The sequence below is a fragment of the Anabrus simplex genome, chromosome 1 (assembly GCF_040414725.1).
Source record: "Anabrus simplex isolate iqAnaSimp1 chromosome 1, ASM4041472v1, whole genome shotgun sequence".
NCBI classification, from domain to species: domain Eukaryota; kingdom Metazoa; phylum Arthropoda; class Insecta; order Orthoptera; family Tettigoniidae; genus Anabrus; species Anabrus simplex.
The window spans coordinates 886,310,720-886,336,407 of NC_090265.1; the positions used below are offsets into that span (position 1 = coordinate 886,310,720).

The 25,688-nt window shown below is 38.5% G+C and overlaps 1 protein-coding gene across 3 annotated transcripts in view; it reads right to left on the reverse strand.

Annotated features, from left to right (window-relative positions):
- The window catches only part of LOC136857688 (constitutive coactivator of PPAR-gamma-like protein 1 homolog), a 339,417-nt gene that overhangs the window by 141,457 nt on the left and 172,272 nt on the right, over nucleotides 1-25,688 (reverse strand). For all 3 annotated transcript variants that reach the window (XM_067136540.2, XM_067136539.2, XM_067136541.2), the window contains exon 10: nucleotides 8,569-8,681. In XM_067136540.2, the coding sequence (XP_066992641.1) occupies nucleotides 8,569-8,681 (113 nt within the window). The remainder of the gene's footprint in view (nucleotides 1-8,568; nucleotides 8,682-25,688) is intronic.

The window sequence follows — 25,688 nt, forward strand, 5'->3', positions numbered from 1 at the left end:
AGGAGGAAAAAACTGGATGACTGACCAGACATGGGAAATTATCAAAGGAAAGAGATAAAGGAAGTAATGAATGCATGTAAGACACAAGCAAGGAAGGCAGAATTGCAATCCAAATATGCTGCGAAGGATAAGGAAGTAAAGGGAAGTGTGAGGAGAGATCAAAGGAAATGGATAGATGACCTATCTCAACAAGCAGAGGAGGCAGCCAGAAAGGGAAATCTTAGAGAACTCTATACCATCACCAGAGTTCTGGCAAGGAAGCAGATGCAGAAAAACCGTCCAGTCAGAAACAAAGATGCTGTCCTCCTAACAAACTCTGAGGATCAACTGAAGCAATGGCAGGAACATTTCTCTGCGGTGTTAAACCACTCCTTGGAGGAGCAAGTAGATGCAGGAGAAGAAGGAGAAGAAGAAAGCCAGCCTGACCCAAGGATTAAAGTCTGCATTCCAACAGCAGAGGAAATCAAGCGGGCATTGAGAGAGTTACAAATTGGTAAGGCAGCAGGTGTTGACAATATGAAGGTTGATATGGATACCACTGCCAATATGTTGCAGCCACCATTTGAGAAGATATGGCTTAATGGAGAAATGCCGACAGATTGGAAATGTGGGTTGCTGGTGAAGTTGCCAAAGAAGGGCGATACGTCAAACTGTAACAACTGGAGGGGCATAACGCTTCTTTTAATCCCTAGCAAAGTCTTCACCAGGGTTCTGTTGAACAGAATTAAGGAGTATATCAACTTGAGGCTCCGACGGGAACAGGCAGGCTTTCGATCGAATCGCTCGTGTGTAGACCAAATAAACACCTTGAGGATAATTCTGGAGCAGTGTGCTGAATGGTCATAAGATGTACAATATTATAGGTTAGGATCCACCTTTCAATACTCCGTAATAAGATGGTAAAAAGTAGTTACAACCTGTTTAATGGGACCGGTTTCAACACATTTTAAGTGTCATCATCAGCCAATTTGCGAAGATCTTAAAACAATTAGCACATTGAATACAGGCAAAAAATTAACATTGTATCATAACGTAGCAATTCAGTAAATGTTCAAAACACAATAATCACAGTCAAGAGAGTAAACAGAACATCACTATCTTGCGCCGAAAACAAATATAGCTGAAGTTCGTAAGCAGGTCAAATATTCGCTTATGTAAAGTCGTTGCTAGGCAGGTCTTGTAGGCATTTGTTTCTCCGGCCGAAGAGCAAAAGGTGACGTGAATGAAGTCCTAGGAAAACAGTGTAGGATTTAATTTCGTCAAATTTCAAAGTGGATATATAGGTTTTTTAAAATAATTTAAAACGTTAAAAAAGAATAAAGCCAAATAAAAAATATATTTTAAAAAATAGGAAGAAATAATGAAAGAAATACGAGGTTCAACTCAAAACAACTTGCCGTAGTAATTGATAAAGAAATGATAAATAGAGAAAGGGGGACGTTAATTAGAGGGTGGTGATGGTGGTGGTGGTGGTGGTGGTGGTGGTGGTGGTTGTTATTGTTATTAGAGGAAATACAATTGGGCAACAATCCTTAATATAATACTAATTCGAAGAAAAAAGAAAAAGAACCGACACTTCGAAAAATGAAGATATCGGTTAAAGGAAGACAAGGGCCACGAAGGGCGTGAAAATGAAAGACTCCCTAGCCCTCGCAAACCTAATAGCATCGGGGTCGGAAAAGAACAAGAATTGACCAAGGGAGGTCGGACAGGATAGATGAATGGTCATCTCGCCTCTATGCAGTGTTCATCGATTTCGAAAAAGTTTTGATTCGATCAACAGAGAAGCTATGTGCAAGGAAGTGAAGCGGTATGGAGTGCCATCACAAATTACCAACCTCATTCAGGAAACATACTGTGGTTATACATGCAGAGTCATACACGAGGGCCGTGTATCTGAGCCTATATCTGTACGTTCAGGAGTATGTCAAGGTTGTATCCTCTCGCCAACCATGTTCCTGGTGGTGATTGATGCAGTAATGCGGAATGTAACGCGAAATGTGAAATGCGGTATCCAGTGGGGATTGGCTAATAGGTTAGAAGACCTAGACTTCGCTGACGATGTGTGTCTCCTGTCTGAGGCACAGTGAAATGCAATCAAACATTGAAGACTTGGTAAAAGAAGGAGAAAAGGTGGGACTAAGGATTAACTCACAGAAGACCAAGGCCCTAAGGATGAACACCAACAAACTAGACCCATTTGTCTTCAGTGATACACCTACTTGGGCAGTGTAGTTACCAAAGATGGAGGAGCAGCGGCTCTATCCGGTATGGAGGAACAACAAAATATCTATCAGGACCAAACTTCGCATTTTCCGAAGTAATGTCAAGGCTGTTCTAACATATGGGTCCGAGACCTGGAAGGTGACTAAAGTGATTACCTCCAAGTTGCAGACCTTTGTCAACTGATGTTTAAGGAAGATTTTAAACATGTACTGGCCGGAAGTAATCTCCAATCATGAACTATGGAGAAGGGCGGGTGAAACCGAGATGGCCATACAGATAAATCGGCGGAAATGGAAATGGATAGAGCATACGTTGAGGAAAGGGAATGAAGCCATTGAGAGAGAGGCACTGGATTGGAACCCGCAGGGTAAAAGGAGGAGAGGAAGGCCCAAACAAACGTGGCGAAGATCTGTACACATGGAGGCAACGGAAGAAGGCAAGACCTGGAGAGAGGTGAAGAGGTTGGCTGGCAACAGGATCAGATGGAGATGCTTTGTTGATGCCCTATGTTCCACAAGGAACAACAGGAATTAAGTCAAGTAAGTCATGAAGGAAGACCGTTTAATGAACTGGCCTGTTCCGTGTGTGGCCCTTTCTAGTTTGCACCCGGCACTAATAAAACACCTACAAGTTTTAGCTCGCCGGCTCGCAGGCAGGGGGTTAATCCCAGTGAAACTCACAGATCAAGTGAATGCAGATATTTACTTGTATTATTATTATTATTATTATTATTATTATTATTATTATTATTATTATTATTATTATTATTATCATTATTATTGCTTGTTTTTATTGCTCATTATTTGAGATCGAATTTCTTGGCGGGATTTTAGCGAATTTTTAGTAGTATTTAGCGGATCTTGAAAATATACGTTGGCAACACTGTTCCTCAGTAACTGATGTAACGGCTACACTGCTGTAACTATCAACAGAGCCTCACCTGTGGAAACAGGTTTGTTCATCCTGGGAAGATGAGGTTAGCATTTGGGCAGGAGAGGATATGTATTCCACATAAAGTAAATGTTGGATGTTATCAGTAAAATGAGAAAAAGGTTAATGTGTTAAGTATTTCATGGTATCGATGAAATACATATAAAATGTATATAAAAAGTATAGAATTTTGCAATTTTAAAATATTCACTGTATATAAATAATATGTTTATAATAACCATAGCACCTATCACTAATCCTTCACAGCACCACAATTCTCGTATTTTGAAGAAACTACTATAAAATTCAGGACACCAGTGAGTATATTTCAAAGATGACTTAAGTTTCATAACAACAGCAACAATTCTATATCAATTCAGAAAACCACAATTATAATAGTACTAATACAGAGCTCCTCATGTATGTAATGATAGTCATGGCCACCTTGTAAATATTATTAATATTATTTTTAAAAATTAGGATGTGCTATCCTAACATTGAGGTATTTGGTATTCTTGTTTCTTTCTTCCTTTTTCAAAATGTTCATTATTGTGCATATATTACTGTTAATATTACGAAATCACTCGACAATTCCTATACTCTTCGCATATTTCAAAATATGTAACTACAGTCTATGAAAGATAAATAAATGAATGAATGAATTCAATAGAATTAGGCTCTGTGGTGATGTCAGATTTCACCTTCTCCCTACCTAATCCTCATCACCACCACCTGCCTCTGTGGATCAGTGAGAGTATCGGTCTCCGGATCCCAAGATAGCAGGTTCAAACCCGGCAGATATAGTCTGATTTTCGAAGGGTGGAAATAAGTCTATTCGACACTCCATGTCTTACAATGTTGGCATTTAAAAGATCTCTGGCAATACATTTGGTGTTTACCCGACAAAATTTATTAAATCTCAGCCACGGACGCCCAAAAGAGTTTCGATTTACTCGGTCTGCCATCTAATACGCCTAGAGTAAAACAGAACGTCGAAATTGACTAGCAGACAGCCAGATGGCATCAAATTTAAGTGTCTTCACACGGTAGCTGAGGCCATACGATTATTATTATTATTATTATTATTATTATTATCATCATCATTATCATCATCATTAACACCACCACCTCACACTTTGAAGTGAAGGTCACCCATGGGTGTACAAAGCGAGCCAAACATGTCCAAGGGCACTCCTAGCACCAAGAGCCATACACTAAATAAAATAAAGTTCACCACAACAGAGTCTTCATTTTAAACTTAATCATGCTCAGTTGATGTTCTACGTCTTGCATGCGGTGGCAAAACATTCTGCACCCTACAGCACAACAGGACTAGCATATGTTTTATTGAATACATTTTCCTGTTTGCAATATGCTGGCATGACCATGTAATCATAACCCACCATCCTACCCCCTTTCAGCAGCAACAACAACAACAATGGAAGATATTTATTTTATATATTTCTTGTATACTGTACAATACGTACATACCACTGTAGAATTAACACCCGACAAATGTGATAAGCAATAGTTATTTCTTGAAAGAAATCAGGTAAACACTAAAATGAGAGTATTGCCATGACATTTCATAAAATTACCGGATTTGCCTGAATCCAAGACGACCCCCAATTTCTCCCTCAAAAAATGAAATCAGGCTTAAAAAGCAACCTGTAAAATCATACCTTTCTTCACGCCAACGCAGAGCATTGGCATTAGTTATAGTGCTTTTTTTTTCTTCCTGCGGTTGCACATTTGTTCTTTATTTCCGCGCGTTTAGTAACCTTTAACTTAAAATTGGCATCATGATAACAAAGAGAGAACCCATTTAAAATCTGCCGGTAATACCTGTTCCACGTGTGTCTACAATACAATGATCCATCAGGATAATGTTCCTGCTGTCTATAAAACGGTTAGTTTTACTAAACGTCAGGTACAACCGGCTGCCAATATACGCACGTCTCACATGCCGGGTTCGGCCAAAATTAGCAGCTAGCGACGTACAGGCCAAAAATAATATTGACTTTGAAGTTTTTTGATGCGCCATGGTACGGCCATTCCAACCCGGCGTTTTTTGCACACACTCACAATTCCATCTTCGACTTCTTTGAAGTGTCCTTATTGCGGGCCACTGAATTAATTTTTTTGTACAGTGTGTATTTTTTAAGCTATTTTCGTCTTGACGCTAACGTTGAATAATGACCTTAGTTAGGCATATGCCGTATTTTCTTGCGGCTGCACAATTATTCTTCACTTCCGGGTGTTTAATAACCATTAATTTAAAAGTTGCATCATACGAAGATAACCCACAAACAAATGCACCACATTTTTTTTTCTTCAACAATCAATTACAAAGGGCACTAGGAAAGTTTTGCAATATGCGAAAATGGTAGGCTGGACACCCCTGTTATGGTGAGGGATGAAAACCGGTATAGAAGACACCACACCAGTTGTTACCAAGCAGTTGGATTGAAAGCAAGTTAAGATGTCAGTGTGGTCTAAAGGTAAATATCACACAATTATCCGCTACAATTTTGCTCGTGGAATAACTGTTGACCAGTGCCTGGAGGAAATGACTCCTGTGCTGGGGAAAGACTGTCCACATCGGTTCCGCTGGTACAAAGAATTCCAGAGGGGAAATTTTGGGGTTGAAGACTATCCTCGTTCTGGGCGAGTCTGAATCAGTGACCGAGCGAAACATTGAAGCTGTGAGGAAAATGTTGCAGCAGGAGAGGCAGTTGACATATAGGCAGGTAGAGGAGACCCTCTACATCCCTGCACCAGCTAATCATTCAATTCTACACGGCCATCTCCATGTTAGAAAGGTTTGTTCCCTTTGGGTGCCCCATTCACTTTCAGAAGAACAAAGGCCACATCAAGCGAAATGGTGTCGAAAAATGCTAGAACAGTTTGAAAATGGGACTTCACGTAACGTCAATAGCATCGTTACAGGTGACGAAACTTGGCTTTATTATTACGATGTCCCAACAAAATCCCAGAACAAGGTGTGGCTGTTTGTAGATGAGGGTACTCCTGTGACTGTGTGAAAGTCAAGGTCAGTGAAGAAAAGGGCGATTGCAGTATTCTTCACTAAACGGGGCATCCTGACCCGGGTTGTGCTAGAAACACAAAGGACAGTTTCTGCTAAGTGGTACAGTGAGGCTTGTCATCCAGGCTCTCACGCAGCTCCGTCCAAGGACATGGCTCAAACACTTCGCTCTTGCATCATGACAATGCTCCAGCACATCGTGCTAATGTAACAATGAATTTTCTTGCCAGATCAGCTTGACCACCCTCCATACAGCCCTGATCTTGCCCAATGTGACTTCGCACTCTTCCCAGAAGTAAAGATGAAGCTGAAAGGGCGGCGTTTTGCATCCGACGAGGAGCTTCTGGCAGCATGGGATCAAGAGTGCGAAAATGTAACCGAAGAAAAGTGGCCAAGTTGGTTCAGTGACTGGATTCAATGTATGGAGAAGTGTATTGAGTGTGGTGGAAATTAATTTGAAAAACTCTAAAGTGTTTGCTCGCCTTGCAAAACTTTCCTAGTGCCCTGCCCTTTGTATTGAACACAATGAAACTTATACACAAGAAAGAATGATTTTTCTTCTATACTCCCTATTTTTCCATGTAATCTCCCTCCCCTTATAAGGCTTTCCTCCAACGAGACAAGAGCATGTATGCCCTGGCAGTACCACTACTTGTTCTGTTTCACGAAGCCATTTATTCACGGTGCGAATCACCTCTTTGTCATCCTCAAAATGTCTCCCATGAATGGCTTTCTTCAATGGCCCAAACAATTGAAAGTCTGAGGGAGCTAGGTAAGGGCTATGGAATGGATGGGGTAACACCGTCCAACTCTGTTTTGTGATGTAATTCAACGTCCTTAAACTTGTGAGGGCGTGCGCGTTATGTTAAAGGAAACAATCACCTGGGTTGTTATGATGTCCAAATTGCTGGAAGTGCTTCTTGAGTTTGGTTAATGTATTCACATATGCCTCAGAATTAATGGTGGTGCCTCTCTGCATCACATCAATGAGTACGACACCATTACAGCCCCAAAACACAGTGATCATGACCTTACCAGCGGAAGCACTTGCTTTGAAATTTTTCCTCTGTGTGGAGAGTCAGGATGACGCCATTCCATCTATTCCCATTTAGTTTCGGGCTCAAAATGGTGAACCCAGGTTTCATCACCAGTCACAAAGAAGGCTTCCCCATCAGCTTCAAATCGTTGCAGTAACTCGGAAGTGTTTTTTCCGAGAGTTTTGCGTTCCTCCGCAAGACAGCGTGGAACCCATCGTGAACACTCTTTTTGCATAACCAAGAGCACTGATGATTAAACAAACACTTCCTTTCCTGACTGACAGCTCCCGCACCCACTGCTGAGTCGTTTAGCGCCAGTCCTCGCGAATGAGCACATCAGCATGCCGCATCCTGCCAGGTGTTACAACCGTGGGTGGCATCCCCGACAGCGGCAAATCTGAGCTCTGCTGAACCGCCTTCAGATGGCCTCTCCCTCTGTGCCCAGCGACTAACTGTACTTCTGTAGACTGCTGATGCCCCATGAACTGCACAGAAACGTTTGTGAATGTTCCCAACTGTTCCTTGTTCTGCAGTGAGAAATTCAAAGATGACATGCTGATTATAACCTACATCACTTACAGACAACATGTTGAACCATTGCTGCAAGTACGCTGTGTCAAAAGAAACAGACTTTACATGCACACTCTGAAAATTTCGAAGAATTCCTTTAAAGTTTCGCATTCGTACCATTGTTGGGGGCAGAGAAAAAAATGTGTGCTTTATCTTCTGGCTCACCCTCATAATATCGAAGAATATCCGTTGAAAATTTGCCAGCAATACCTGTTCCAAGTATCTTTGCAACATGGCGATCCATTACGAAAATATTCCTGCTGTCTACAAAACTTTATTTTACAAAGCATCAGGTATAGTAGACGTGTTATAGCTCTGCCACTGAGTAGCCATAGCCTTTCGAAGGCTCGCATGTTTTCATGTCATTCTGCGGATTTGAGAAACTTTTTTGTAAAGGGTAATAGAATATCATCCTCTCCTCACTATGTCCGAGATCCAGTGACATTACACAGAGGGAAGTACAACCAGTTACAGCAGCTAGCAATGCATAATAAAGAGGCGGATGTTGATTGACAATGAGCTGTATGCGTGCGCTCGGGGGGGGGGGCTGAAAACAAGCGGAATGATTTCCGGGGTAGCTGCCAGTGATGTTCATTACTGTTAGGTCGCGAATGCAAGACTACCCTCGAGTTTTCACAGGAGATACTGGGGGAAAACTTCATCTTGGATTTGGAGAAATATGGTAATTAGGAATTTTGTATAAATTTCAAACCAAGTTTATTCATCATAAAAGAATGTACACACTGAGAAGATAATTACCTCTGGCGTAAGTCTGCTAGGTGAAGTGGCACTTGAGCTGCTGCTGGAGCTTGATGAACTAATGAGAAGCTGCGTATGACTTCCTCCATTCATAACTTGAGTTTCTGGAGTACCTAAAATTAAAGAATGTGAGATTTCTACACAAATATCACCACCTTCAGCGCATGATAAAGGGGAGAAAAAAAAAAACATCAAAAATGGTACCTACAAAAATACAGCAACATTAAACAAGTTAAATGTCATAGAAATGAACATCAATAGAAACATTTATGGTTTACCTGCATTTTACACCATACGTTCTCATAACAAAAATTCTTCAACTATAGTACGAGATAAAAATAGCCCACAATGCTTATCAGAAAGAACCCACAATAAAAATGCATCCAACTACAAATAAAAATAGAATCCGTGAAAATAGACAGGAGCACACCTCACTACTAGAAGCATCAGGATACAGTCAACGACCAACTCCGACATGCCAATATGCAATATACACCATCACAGCTGGTGCAAAATAGACAAAATTCCCTTTTCCAGGTCAAAGAAAGCAAGATGTTCCTTCCATGAGGCTTCTCCAGAACCAAGCGCACTGCAAAATAAGCTCTTGCGGGCAATGGAAAAATACAGGGCACTGTTGCCAAATACAGTAAAACCTCATTAATTCTTCAAGTCGTTGAGACACAAAAATTAGACTTCGAATTACATGATTTGGAACTAACCGCCACCAACTTTTAATTCAGAAATGGCAACCCTTGATGCAAAGGAAAATATTCTATGACCCATTAATGGAGGTAATTTCCTTGATTCACGGTTTAGGCCTATCAAATGATATAAAAAATCTATTTCTGAAACGTATCTAACAAGGATTATTTAATTCAAATAATGCATTTGGATAACTCACTGGCATACATAACCCCATGCTTGGAAAGGAGAGGAAAAAAATAAAAGAAAGAAGGACCACAATTAAAAGACTAGGAGAAATCTACGATGTCTCCTCTGTGCAAGTGCTGTATTCACTGGATTACTGTACTGTACGCATTTTTAGAAGCATTGAACGAGCACGGGAAAACTTCCTATGATGAGGAGGAAGTACCTTGTTTCCGTCTGCATTGCAACACAGGACAGCAGCCTTATTCTTATACAATTTCCCGCCATGGTACGTCTCATTTAAAACCGTAAGTCCATTTGGGCTGGGCATTTAAAAAAGAGGTTCATTGGCAGGGGCAATTGTTTGATCAATATGAATTGAGAGTACAAGCCAATCTTTCTCACCAAAAGTCGTGTCGCCAGAGTTCTCATATTCTGCTTCTACGCGATATTGAGGCGTTTCGTAAAACGCTGAAGCCATGCATCGGAACAAAACCTCCAGTTCTATGTTTAACGCCAGTTAGTTCACATTCCCCATAACCACCGCGACATCAATGGGAATATTGTTTGCGGAAACACGCCGAAAAAACTCAAACAATTCCACTTCCAAATTGGAAGTGTTTAGCTCCTCGAATGTGTATTCACTTTGCAGTATTTGCAGGAATTCCAAATTCTTTAGGTATTTCAGTTTTTGTATTTAATCCTTTGTCAACCTTCTTTATAATTTTTATCTTGTAGCTCTGAGTCTTGGAAGAATACTGACATTTAGCCATCTCGATGGACAAAGACTAACAGCAAACTAAAATACAGTATTAATAAAACTACAAAGTCTGTAACTGTACACTAAAATTTAAGTAAAATGAGTAACTGTAAGAATACAAAAAAATACACACAAGCACACTGTCGGCAGACCAAAGTGAAAGTACAGAAAGCTACCCCAGCACGTTCCAGAAGAAATGTTCTATTGTGACGCAGAGAAATTATGAATTTAAATTAGACTGTAAAATACAGTTTGTAATATGAAAAAGTTTCTGAATTAAAAGTCTGAATTTCGAATGGGACTCACGTCGCTCTTCAAATCATGAATTATCTGTACGTCTAATTAAGCAATTTAAATAACATGCAAAACTGTACCTCATGTTTCCGGGAATGAAAGATTCTTCGAATTTGGCAGCATTTTGAATTAACCGATTTAGAATTATCGTGGTTCAAGTGTAACGACTTTAGGCTGTTCAAAACCTTTAAAAAAGTTTTTTCCCGGTTGATGTAACCATTAAGGCGAGTATGGCTTTTATCTGAAACCATATAGGTTGCATACCAAATCGTGCAGGAATACTGAAGGAATTGTCCTGAAAAGAAAAAGAAATTATTCTTTATTGTCAGCAGTAATGGTGTTGCTTAAAACTTTAATATATTTAAGCACTACTTGCACATACCAGTCATTTTCAGGTTTAAAAGGATAGCTACGTAACGTTGTACTACTGGTTAACACACTCAAACATAGCTTACTCAAATGACCGACACTCCCCGGTAAATATTTTCTGTGGCACACAAGTAAGTGCAGATCTGCTCCTGACCGGAGAGTAAGCGAATCAGAGCCATACATGGCAGAAGTGGCTCGAGCGTGTGTGAACACGTACAACTTGAAGCATCTGCAATTGAGATTTGTTGACATTGTGAAGCAGATGCTTCATGGAAACTCCCGATCTTTAAAATGGAAAGGGATAATGCAACTGGGCTTATCACTGGCAGATAGCCAGGGAGAAGAATAGACTGGTTGGGTCTGTTGAGCACCTTCTGTCCACTAGTCGTCATCGGCTACCTCAAGGTATCGAGGAACCCATTATCACGCAAACTGAGGCACTGTAATGCATTCATCTCTTGAGTATGCAGGGCAAAATTTGACTATAATGATGCTTTGATTCTCCAGAAAATCCATTTTAAAATACCTCTGAATTCTTAGAAGCGCATAATGTTAGTATTAAGTTTTAATAACAGGTGTATGTTCATTTAGCCTTAGTAATATTGAATACTAAATTACCATCAGTTGACGAAGCCTATTTCATTGTATATGGTCAATGGCAAATAAAGATTCTTGATTCAGTTGACAGCATCCAGTACGAAAACTGAACGTGCAAGGGAGTAGGTGTTGTCAGCTGTATGAGCATTCTTGATCAGTGACTGCATCAATAGACACCTGTAGTGAGATTTGAAGGTGTAAATCACTCCTTCGTCCATAAGTTGAACAACGCTGGTTGTGTTAGGTGGAAACTGGGCTAGCTTGACAATGGAAAGCAATACATGTGGGTGACAAGTGGCATTGTCACAAAAAAGAATAACTTAGCGATTTTCATTCATCCTACAGTTAAATTTGCTCAGCCATTCTTCCGTTAGAGCACTGGTTATCCAGACTTTTCCATTGCTCCTGTATGTTACCGGAAGCTTGCACAAGTCCAAGTTTATAAAATAACACCTTGGTTTGGCTGATTTCCCGATTACTAGGGACTTTCCCATTTTCCCCTCCATGTTACCGCACCACAGTATTGTAAGTCCTCCTTTCGACATTTCATCCCCTCCACACTTTTCCCCACAAAGCGCAAGTGAATTCGAAAGCAAGGCTCGAAAAAAAATAATCCTGTATCGTCGGCGTTGAAAATGTCTTTAGGTTCATAGCCAGAAATTAAAATTTGCAGCTTCAATTTCAACTTGATACTATATTTCCATCCACATCTTTGGACTCGCCACACTTCATTCCATACAATATTGTGTCTTGTTTTGAAACTCTTCCTCCAGCCGCCCAATTGATGCTTTAAAGGCAGTGTTGCCAAGTTTTTTAACAACGGCAGGAGCCTCATTCTGTACCAAAGGTCCACTAACCGGAAGGTTTCTCGAATAGGCACTGACGAACCATTCCCTCACCATACCTGCCAACTTTTGAAAAGGGCTAACAGTAAAACTCATGCACGACAAAAAATCTAAATATTCACAACATACCCCATCATTAAAGTCAAAGAAAATATTAATGATTATTAAATTCCACCTTTTCAATACATCAAGAGTCATTTTAATTACGAATTAAAACTCGTGAAGTAAATTATAGGGACATGTTTCGCCCTTTTCTTAAGGGCATCTTCAGCCTTAATCTCAAACCTGAAAGATAATAAATTAGGATCCTGACTGCTCTTAATTGTAGTTTTTAACAAAAATTACAAATTATAAATGTGAGGATGATGAAGTAGGTACAGTGAAACCTCAATTCTCCATATTTTGAGGAACCGTGAAAATAAAACGTACAACACGGGAAAAGAAAATCCGGGAATGAAAGGAAACCATCAAAAATTTGGCTAAACACCACAAAAATGAAATATGTATAATTATAATCTTACAAAAACTCTTAAACTAAACCAAACTACAGCCACAATGGGACTTTGCCTGCCAAGCAACCGCTTCTCAGCCCGAAGGCCTGCAGATTACGAGGTGACGTATGGTCAGTGTGTCGAATCCTCTCGGCTGACATTCCTGGCTCTCTAGATTGGGGTCGCCATCTCACCATTAGATAGCTCCTCAATTAAAGGTAATCACGTAGGGTGGGTGGACCTGGAACCAGCCCTTATATCCAGGTAAAATTGCCTGACCTGGTCGGAATCAAACCCGGGCCCTCTGGATGGGAGGCAGGCATGTTAGACCGTGAAACCGCATTAATTACCAGTACGAGAGTTCAAAATCTCGATACTTCATATTCAATTTAAAAGGGGAATCTTCGTCACTTTCCCGTGAAAACTTCTTTCAGTTCAGCAACTATAATTAGCCAAACTCTTCGAAAAACCTAATAATGCCAAGCCAAACAACGATCGGCTACAAGTTGTTTTTAACTATCATATCTAATAAAATGAAGCACATTAGATACAAAAGTGCCCAACATGATGGTGAAATTCCTTCTTTTCTTAATCTTTTATTGTAAGTTGGTCTCCAGTATACTGTTCGTAGTCAGTTTCTGGAAATCTCATACCGTGTAAATTAGGCCTACATCGACTTTTAAAGGTTATGTTGAACTCTAAAACATGGTTTTGAATGAAGTACTGATTCTCAAAAGTTCTCGAGCACATTATATTCAATTCTGACCATCACTAATGCAATCAAATTGGAAAGAGAAAAAGATATCAAAACCTCAGAAATTACAGTTATTCGTGACTTGAGGTCATGGAAATCGCGCTTGCGGCACATCAGTACAAGTTGGAAATTATACAAACCATTTAAATGTAACGTTCGCAAATAAAACAACTGCGGTCTTTGGCATTTTAAAACGAAAACGTAAAATTTCCAGTCTTACATTAGGACCAAAACAGTAATAGGCAATCCCAAGACGTCCATAGCTTTTTTTTAAATGTAAGGTGCAACATCTCTTCTGGTCTCGCTAACATAATCGTGTACGATATTAAAATACTAAATTTGTGTTAATAAGGAGCAGTTTCGATTCCTGCCTGAAAGCCCAGTTACTCTACAATGCCCTGAGGAAAGTGCCGAAAACCTGTTTGGCAGTACGATCGAAAAAATGTAAAAATATAAAAATCTAACCCTGGACATAATGTGGGCATTTTGCAAGTCTGAACATTTGACGAAATTACTTCCGAACATTTGACGACACTCTTTCAGTCTTCAAGCAGAGACGTCGAAATGTGCTCTCATCTCACAATTGTTGTGGCCACACACTGCTTTATCATTTCCGAGATTCTCTCAACAATACCACCCGAATGCGATGCTAAGATGGTCCCTTATGCAAGTTCATCGCCGATTGCTTTTCCAGTGCAGTAATTGCTCTATAAGTATCGCAATGACGGGGCGTTAACGCCAAGATCCACAAGTATGCCATAGCCGTGCTTTTGGTGAGAGTTTATTAAAAACCGATTGCTCGAGGATTTAGCGTTGATGGGACTGCAATTTCTGGGCGGTTGATTCGGGAAATAGTTTCTTCGAGGAACGGATAATGTGGGATTTTTACAACGTGATTTAATTACGATGCTCGTGCGACCACTTAATTTGAATGCATATTTGCGGGAAAACGTAGTTTCCGGGAACGGATAATCGAGGTTCCACTGTACATAGTAGTGAAATCATGTCCTGTTTCTTTCAAATGGGAACTCATAGCTGTAAAGTACTATACATCAAGACCTCACAATTATTTTAAAAAAGTAGGTAAAGGGAAATTGATGAATGAATTACAAAGATCTACATATTTTTAGACCAATACTATACGAAAAATCTCAACCTCAATGATATAATTGAAGTGAAAAACCCATTATATGAAATAATACCAAAATTATTGCAATCACTAAATTTAAAACAAAACAACATTCTCTCTCTAAAGAACCGGAGAAATTGGGAAATGCCTTTTGGTCCCAGTTTCAATTATGGTGAAATTCTGACGTTCAACTCCGCGTGGTAGAGATGGGGCAACGGCTGTATATATAGATAATGTACACGCGGCTAACGAATGAAGGGACCGAGTATCTCCCGGTATAAGGAGACCCCCCCCTCTATCAAGTGCCAACGGCCTCCTAGAAGGGCAGATGAGCAGATAGAAGTTAAAGTTAAAGTAGAGAATAAAACACACACATTGATAATGTCCGTGCCCCAACGAATGACAAAAATAACAAAGAAAATGAAGAAACAGAAAAATTTTGGGAAGAATTGGACCAGTTGATATCAGGTATCTCTGATACACACATTAAAATTTTACTTGGCGACTTTAATGTTAAAATAGGAAAAGAAAAACGATTTCATACAGAAGTGGGTAAATGGCTGGCGCATATATTTACAAATAAAAATGGTCAAAGATTAATTAATCTTTGTATAGATCATGGATTAATTTTGGAAACTACAAGGTTTAAAAGAAGACCACACAAACTAATGACTTGGAAAGGCCCTAATATTAAATTGGGGGAGTTCCAGATTGACCCTGTGGCCATGGACAAGAATTATCACAAAGAAATTTATAATGTGAAAGTACTCCGTGGGGTAGACATAGATCCAGATACTATATTTCCAAGATTAAAATAAAATTAACGCAAAAAAGAACAAAATATCCAAATCCCATAGGAGGAAGAAGTATGACCCTAATTATTTAATTAATAATGAACTGTATTTTGAAAGGTCTAAAACTCCTCTAAGCGACTATCTGGGGACGGCAATTGAAAAATTAAAAACCATAACTGAAGAAATTGCTTCTGTTAAAAAGCGGGGGGGGGGGGGGGGGAGAGAACATGCTGCGTGGAGTGTGACACAGCGATTCAAAACAGGCACAAAACATGGTTGAATAATCAACAAAAGAGAACAGAATAGTCCTGTGAAGAACTAAATAATGCCAGAAAACAAACAGCCAAAGAAATCGGAAGGGTTAAGAGAAATTATCACAAAGAATCATTAAATGCCGTAGATGAAGCATTCATACAACATAAGTCGAGGGATTTTTATAAAACGTTTCGACAATACCAAATAAACTATACACCACCAACACTTACGATGAGAAATACAAATGGAAAACTGGCACATAGTAACCAAGAGAATGCAAAAATTTTAGCTCAATACTTTCAAGAATTACTTAATAGTGAAGAACCTGCACAATACCTAGAGTATGACCTTCATTCAAAAAATAAAACACCATTAGAAAAGCAGAGGTGCCAACTTTTGAAGTGGATTATCAGTAATCACTCTCAAACAGCCCCCCCCTCCGAAATTTCCCAGTCAAGTGCAAAACATGTTCCTCCCTTCTCGACAATAACACCCTTTTTCCCCCCTCTTGTTTCGCACCCAGCGTCTGCTTTTTCAGTGTACGTTTTCTTGAAGCATCCTTCTCACTGCGATGACATTTTCATCTTCTGAACCATAACAGACTTCAGTATGGATGTGCTTAATGCAGGCCTCAATTCTGTCTCAGTATTTCTATCATCACGATTTTCACAACGCTTATGGGTAACAAAAGGAAGTGACAATCGCATAATTATCGTTACAAACTCAAAAACAATGAAATGAGGAAGGTTTAGCATAAATGCTAGAAAGGATTGAACATTTGTCCTTTTCTTTTTCACTACAGAAAATGTTTTCCTTGATGTCAGCTTTTCTGTAATAATTTCCCCTTTGACCATAATACCGTAATCGTGAGGTGAAATCCGTAATAATTAAGGACAATTCGTAGTAGTAGGTACCTCTGGAAAATGTTATACCACCAGATTACAATGAAGTGTTGAAAGCCATCGATTTACTTAAAAATTACAAAGCTTTAAGGGAGAATCAACTAACTGCAGAAATATGGAAGAATGCTAATACACAAACCATTCAAAATTTAGACATTTGGAATACTGAAAAAATGCCCGAAGAGTGGAATATGGCGATAATACACCTTTTACATAAAAAAGGCGATAGATCAGATCCCAACAATTATCGGGGGATATCATTGCTGGATATCACTTACAAAAAAATTTCAAAGTTATTATACATGAGAATTCAAGAACAACTTGACTGTGAACTTGGAGAATACCAAGGAGGCTTTCGTCCAGGGAGAAGTTGTCCAGATCAAATTATCAGCTTAAAGTGGATTATGAAGCATCATAGGGTTAGAAACAAAAAGTTAGTTATCACTTTTGTTGATTTTAAAAAGGCGTATGATAGTATCCATCGTGAGTCATTATTGAATACCCTAAAAGAATTTGGTTTACATCCAAAACTTATTCGCCTTATTGGAATTACCCTTAAGAACACTAAATCTAAAGTCAGATTTAGAAATGAACTCTCAATGCCATTTGACATTAATACTGGACTTCGGTAGGGAGATGGACTCTCACCATTATTGTTTGTGTTGGAAAAAATCATGCAGGAATGGAATAAGATGTGTCAACCTAACATCAAGATTGGCAGAAAAATAAGACTCAATTGTTTAGCATTCACTGATGATCTTGCACTACTTGCTAATGATATGGAAGAAGCTAAACTGCAAATAGAAGAACTTTATAACATAGCAAGAAAAGTTGGATTGCAAATTTCATATGAAAAAACAGAAATAATGCCAACATTCCCTGTTACAGCATCAACCATTACCTTAGCCAATACCAAATAAATTGTGAATAAGTTTAAATGTCTTGGTGAAATTATAACTTGGAATTCCAATGAAAAATCATCATCAAATATTTAAGTTTAAAAAATGCACAACAAACTACATGGCCAACGTACAAGAAAAAAACTCTTTCAATAAATGCTAAACTTCAACATTACTGTTCCGTCATTAAACCTGAAGCAACTTATGCTTGTGAAACACTATTTAAATTGAACACCAAAGCAACAACTGATACACTGCAAAAGGTTGACAGAAGGATACTCAGAACAATCATTAATAAAAAAACATCAGGTGGATGGACAATGGAGATTATTGCCTAATGCAGTGGTTTATAGGGAAAGTGAATCTATAATAGATACGATGAGAAAAAGAAGAATTGCCTTTTTCTGTCATCTTTCTAGATTAAATGATAATAGGATAATAAAACATCTATTTAATTACTTTTGGAAAAGTAAAAATAAAAAATAAAAATTGGTTTAAAGGAGTTCAGAATGATTTAGAAGAGCTGAATATTACAATGAAGCAAATTGAAAATACAGAAGAAAAAAGAATTCTCAAGAACAAACAAATAAGATTGTCATTAAAAACTGTACAACAATATATGATCAAGAAAGGGCAGCCAGGTCAGCCAGAATGAAGAGGTCTTGGGAAAGGAAGATGATGCAAGCTAAATCTTCAGTTAATTCTTTGTTAACATGAATGTATTTGGGTTTGATGTAAGTACTCCAATGTGGGCGTAAACTATGTAAATAAATAAAACAACATTCTAAATCATAAATTACAGTAGAATTCCATTAGTCCGGCATCCAACAGTCCAGAACGTCCGATTGTCCGGCACCATTACAGGATATTTAATGTTATCTCTTAATAATGATCTCTCCTGAACAATTTCATGCATGTATTTTTTATTATTTCGAAGTAAATAGTGCATATGTATCTGACACAATCTAGTTGTTACGCATTGACTGACCTCTGGAAATATTCAGTCTGGAAGGCTGTGTGCTACACTGAGTACTGGAAAGCCAACCATATGATTAAAAAAAACAGATTTCAAAAATTTAATGTATTGGCCATGTTCAAAAACGGATGGGAACATGCCTTCAAAAATTGAAGCCAACAGAAGGAAGAAGAGAAATTGTAGATGGAAAGACTAAATTGTAAAGGAAGACTTACATATAAAAACATCGATGAACTTCGGCATTATTATGGAATGGCAATAAGAAACAACACGATTGAAAAGAGGAGTGTGTTATTAAACTAATGATTCTGCTGATCAATTTTTTACTGCAAAACGCCGTGTTACAGCTGTTTTCACTCTACGCTTTATCCTATATCGTAAGAGGTACTGCCCGATAGTACGGCATTCTCGGTAATCCGGCACCGGGCTGGTCCTGATCTTGCCGGACTATCTGACTTCTTCTGTATCATCTTCCAGAACCCGTACTACGTATTTACGCGAATAATCCCTGCACCCTAACTTTAGGAAGGCTGATTTTGAAAATGAAAAAAAAAAAGGCCAATATCGACACAAATTAAACCCACGCCCCAATTTCGTACCTTTTTTTTTTTTACATATGCAGATATTATTCGCGTAAATACAGTATTTTAAAAAACACAACTCCCTTCCTGTCCGCCTCCACATACCCACCGCAACCAATTACACAAACTTAACGCCCAGCCAACACCCCCCTTCCACCACACCTACCCCCCTAACAACACATTGATACAACACCAGAAGCACAAGTGTCAGTCATTTCAATGCTACCATAGCAACTGATTAACACTATAACAGCCAAAAAGATAAATAAAACTACATACGTTATTCTTTAACTCACCTTTACTTTAACCAATTATCATAATCGACAAAGGGGTATGTGAATTTACACACATTGTCTTTGAACTCGCCTTTCCTTCAATTTCATTCCTTAATACGTATCTCTCCTCCTGTTACAGACTTTAAAACACATTTCCCTTTCGACTCTATATACAGTAGAACCTCGATAATTCCAAATCGGTTAATTCAAAATCCTACCTAATTCGAAGAAGCTCTCGTTCCCAGAAACGTGAGGTACAGTTTTGCTTGTTATTTCAATTGTTTAATTCGAAATACGGATAATTCATCATTCGAAGTACAATGTCAGCCCCATTACCGAAATTCAGACTTAATTCAAAAATGGCTTTACATTTTAAAGCAATAGTATGCTACAGCATAATTTCAACCCGAAATTTATCTTCTCCGCATCATAATAGAACGCGCGTTCTGGAACATGGAGGGGTAGCTTTCTGCACTTACACTCACTTCGGTGCGTCTACAGTGCACTTCATGATTGCTAAGTTGAATGAAATCTGAATTCTTTTGTATTGAACCTTGTAAGGAACGCCGTAATATCACGCAACAAGCAGTGTACGGGAAAACAGAATCCGCGAACACTGGCGATGTCGACAGTTGATGAAAAAACGTGGCTCATATAATAAATTCGTAAGCACCGAAAAATATTGTCATTGCCGGTGAAACTGCATTGCTTTATTTTAATGCGAGCCCAAACGGTCTATGGTTTTAAAGGATAAATTGCCAGCCGGGAAATCGTACAAGGGTAAGGGACGGTTGTCATAGTAGTGCATTGCAATGCGCATGGATGCGAGATACTTTAAGGGTACAATGTTTTAAGGGCGTCGGGCACTTTCCATGCCAGTACAGAGCATCTAAAAATGCAAACGGTACAGAAATCCAAAAAATAATGCATTTGAACAGGGGAACCGGCATAATTTATCCTTGTCTTTGAATTGAGAGATTCTTTTCTTTCGTTGCGTGAGGTTATGTTGGTCAGTGATTTATCCAAGTGCATTATTTGAACATTGTAAATGCACCTTGTTGGATACATTTTGGAAATAGTTCTTTTTTCATGGCATTTGAAAGGTATAAACTGTGAATCAAGGTTAACTGCATGCAGCAACGAGCCTCAGAATATTTTGTAACGCGGCAAGGGTTGGTACTTCTGAATTGCGAATTGGCGGTTAATTCAAAATCACGTATTTCGAAGTCCGATTTTTGAGTCCCAACGACTTCGAATTAACGAGGTTCTACTGTACAAGCCGCAGTCGCACCTTCTAGCTAATATAAGTACAGCTACTTACCATCGAGCACTATTCCTCGCTGGTACAACGTGCTTTAAGAAGACTGCAGGCTTATCACACGAGATTAACAACAAACTAGCAACTTTAAATTTTATTTTAAACCTCACTTGGAGGGATCAAAAATATTATTCATCATTATTCTAAAGATTAAACCGTTTAAGCTCTAAATTTATTTCTTACGCCCTCAACCAATTCAGGGCACCTTTAAACAAGGTTCAATTCAACACAGCAATAATTGTGTTCTTATAGAACTACTAATATGCAACTTGTTACTACATTTTTAGACGAGGACATTCAAAATAATATATAAATTAGGACTGTTCGTAAGCCTTTATAAAGGCTTCATTATAAGAATATTTTAACTACTGTAATCCTTCTTGCTCATTTTTTTTTACGCATGTACCTACATCATCTTCACATTTATAAATTGTAATTTTTCTTAAACTACAATTAAGAGCAATCAGGATCCTGATTTACTATCAGGTTTGAGATTATGGCTGAAAATGCCCTTGAAAAACGGGGAAAACACGTCCCTATAATTTACTTCAAAAGTTTTAATTCATAATTAAAATTGCTCTTTGTGTATTGAAGAGGTAAAATTTAATAAACATTAATATTTTCTTTGACTTTAATGTACAATTCAATATGGAACAAAATGAGAATTATAACGTGTAATACCCCAGCTTGACGAAAATAATAAAACTTCTGGGCTACAAAACACAATAATCCATGCTTTAAACAGGATACTTCAACGAAATCTTATCTACTTACATCACAGGCCAATGATTTGTAAATTAACATATCATGAAGAAATCCATGTAAAACATCAGCAGGCATGGTGGAATATTATTTTGGAACATACATGACAGGACTTCCTTGATAAATTAAGCGGATATGCAATAATTGAAAAAGGCTTTACACAATAAAACTTGTTTACCGTAACACAGACAAGAAATGATATAACAAGACACTGCAAATCACACGCTAGTATGACTTTAAAGTCATAGTTGTGGCCTTTCTAGCTTCCTGCAAAAAAATAAAATTAAAAAAAATAAAAAAAATGATTAACTGTTTTGTCATAACAGGGACCAGAACTCCTAGTCTTCAAAATAGAAAGACTCCAGAGATTCATTGGACATGGATGATCTGAACTCTATTCTATTGTTCTTCACAAGGCTGAAAACATGTTCACATTCTTCACTGCTATGAGGTATGGTGAGAAAAATCAGTTATACTTCAGAAGTCCATCGGCTCCACGAATTCTTGATATTTGTGCCCAACTGGAATCACTTTCATCATCCTGATTTGTAACCAAAGTGTCATTTACCGGAAGAGCTATGAAGTGCTTCTGAAGCTCATTCACCACCTCATCTGTAGTTTCATTCTCTTTCTTGAATAATATGATGGGAAACTTTTCCAAGGAAAAAACGAATGGAAGAAAACTGTGCATCTTGAATTTTGTCTAACCTAGCACCTTAAGCATGCTTAAACACATCGTCATTGAAAGGGAAAGTTGTTCATGATGTAGTCATAGGCAGTACAAGAGTACTTTCTCAGTGATGTACAGAAAAGGGATTTATCTGTATCCTGGAGATCATTCACTGTATTCGAAGTCTGAATGCCAATAACTAACTCATCATCACTTCTTTGATTTTAAATTAAGTACTGTTTCTTGTTGGATTTATTCATGATCTACAATAGAAATATAGCATATGAAGTTAACAAATGTCTTGATATCTACTGAAACATCGGAAGGAACCAGGATCACTGATCAACACAAAATTATAACAAACACTCAAGGCAGTCAAACACATCATTAACACGTGTCAAAGCACACGAAGTCTTAAACCATTAAATGAACACGAAGCCAACCTCATGAAAAAAGACTATGCATATGGTAAAAAAAACAGACACACGTGGAACAAACAATTCTTCTTATTCTTTATAATTCAATGGGCTTCGCTAATAGCGGTATACCCAGCTTCTGGAACGAATGTAATTAGTCCAACGAATACAGGAAACTGCGAAGCATGAAGTTATAACACAAAATCTCGAACAGTTAAAATATGCCATAACCTTGAAAGGCCAAAACATTTAAGGAACGCCCACTTTGTGAACAAAGAACAACACACACACATGATCAAAGAATACAGGTTAAATCATAACAAGCGAACAGAACTGAACAAAGAATTTGAGGAGCAGAGCCTGTCAACACGTAAGATTCACATGCAGGAACTGTTATTCCAGCTCTAAATTCAATTCCAATGACACAAACATCACACAGTTAAAAATACCAATCATATCAAAGAATGAGTTATTAACTATTGTGGACTTGCCTTCGACGCACACAAACAATCGACTGTATAGAAGTGAAGTGATTATCGAATGTTAACGTTTCAAATTTTTGCCTGCAAAGTCATAAAACGACGCCGTCCATCCGTAAAACCATATCATGCTGCAATTTCTGTAAATTTTACGGATAAACGGTAAAAGTTGGCAGGTAAGCTTCCTATGAACCACAGCAAGAGTCAGGTAATTATGGAGATTTAAATCCCATTCTACCAGGAATTTGGGAAGCCCGGACATCATCAGAGCAGTGTGTTACGGTCTGTGAACACCTGACTCTTCCCTGGTGACACATATATGTATCTGCAGTACCGGGTATGCCTAAATAAATTTCACAGTTAAAGCATAATTTCCGCATTATACCGTAATTATTTTCATAATTTCTTTCCATTACCGCTTCAAACAGATTCCGCTTTATACAACAAATACCCTGCAAAGCCACATCCAGTGCGCCGGAACCGCACCTTTCGTGCACATTGGACAAGTTTTACTGTCTCTTTCATACCTAACAATCCAAATTCTAAGTTACTTTACAATACACATGTTATTAATAAAAATAACATTTCCGAATTTGGGGGTTTACAACCTGAATTGAAGACATGGATGGAAGAAGGGCGTAACTCAAAAAACACTCTTTTGAGATAAATGAGTTTAAAGAATTACAACATCAAACACTTTTCTCAGAAATACAAAATTGTGGTATATTATACTTAACTACATTCTTGATTATTTCATAATATGTACACCAAAAATATTTATACATTTTTTGGTTTGTTGTCAATTTTGTATTTTGGAGTTACGCCCTTATTCCATTTTCAAGAAACATTTTCATTGAAAATTAATGTTTTTTACATTGTTGGAAGCCTGTAGACAAGTTTTACAGGTTAGAACATTTGACAGGGCACAACATATTATTAGGAGAGTCACTATATCGAGAATTTCCTACTCCCACAGATTCAGCTCCCCGGAAAATATTTTCAAACCATGCACGTGCACCTGCGCATAGAAAGCTTACTAAATCTTTAACAACTTTTAATTTTCTGGGTTCAATACCTACACGAGGGACTGGAAAGCTATCCAAATTATCTTACAGACCATATATCCTTCAATAACTGGAACTTGTCATGAAACGTAATATTATAATTCTGGCTTCCTGATACAGTTCCTTCAGGAGAGTGACATAATATGACATACTTTGGAATTGAAAACTGAAGTCCTTTTGTTTGTGGTGTTGGAAATGACAATGGGCTGAGAACGGCAGATCATTCTGATAGTAAGGATTTAGTATCCGAATCATCTGAGGTTTCATTTGGTAAATATTCACTCTCATCTGCTGAAATATCAGATGTTTCTCCTCCTGACATTACTCCTGCGTCAGCTGTTTCGAGTCTGATGAGTGATGATTGCTGGCTCGCCCTAAGTCAGCATTGGAGCGTATTTTAAGTCAGACATGAGTAATATTTGGAAGAACGGCGCAACTCAATATAGCACATCACACGCCATCTATTGACACTACCGATAAGCCATTTAGGTAGTATCTAGAAGAGCCTCCAAGGAACGTATATATGCAATTTACTGAATAACGCCACAACCTGACTTAAGCCCTTCTTCCATCCATGTCTTCAATTGCGCTCAGTGTGACGCCAGCCATGTTAGCCAATCTGGGAGAAGTTTAACACACTATGAGCAGCACGTTAAAGCTCTCTGGTGACCGCACACATCCAACGTAACATCCGCATTTCTGCCACTTCTAACTTCTTTTCTTCAGCCTCAGTAATGGGCCATGTTTCCACGCTGTATATCATAGCCGGGTGAACCAATGACTTGTACACCTTCCCTTTCGGTCTGCAGTTTCACCTTCCTGTCAGAGTACTCTACTCAACCTTCTCCACTTGAACCAGCCACATTTTATCCTGTGCTGTATTTCATCCTCCACCTCACTATCTCTTTGTAGCACTGACCCCAGGTATTTTAATTTGGATAATGCTGGCAATTGCACATCTTGGAGTGCAACCCAAAGGCCAGTAGTACTTCGTCGTTGCGCATCGAAGTACCACTATATTGACAGGATAAGTGACCTGCAGCACATATATCGCTTAGAACAAAAATTTGTTGATACAGTTCATGCCATACTGAACGTTAGATGACAGAACCTTTCTGGTCCGAGTTCTAAGCTGAAGTATTATCACATAGCGATTTTTCTAGGCGCAATTACGATCTCTTCACTCGATTAATTCTCATGCTTCTCTCTTCTAGGGCTTTTCTCCATTCCCCAAGCATCCGTTCAAATTGATCTTGTCTTGCTTCACATACCATTACATTATCAGCAGACAGCATGCACCAAGTTGATGAAATCTTCACAGTTCGCACATTCACATCCATAACCATATTAAATATGTATGGACTGAGGGCTGACATCTAGTGTAAATCAACTAACTAGGAAGCTTGCTGTCCTTCCTACACAACTTCTCACTTGTGTAAGCACTCCCGTCATACATCACATTCATCAATTTGACCAGGTGATCCTTTCAGTAGATCTCCTGTCTGGGCCTTATTAGAGGATTACAACTAAAGAAAGATAATGTATATAAACCCAAGAGCACAAAAACTATTAGAAGTGTCAAACGAAACTCTGTATCAAGTCTACACAGTATGGACAGTACGG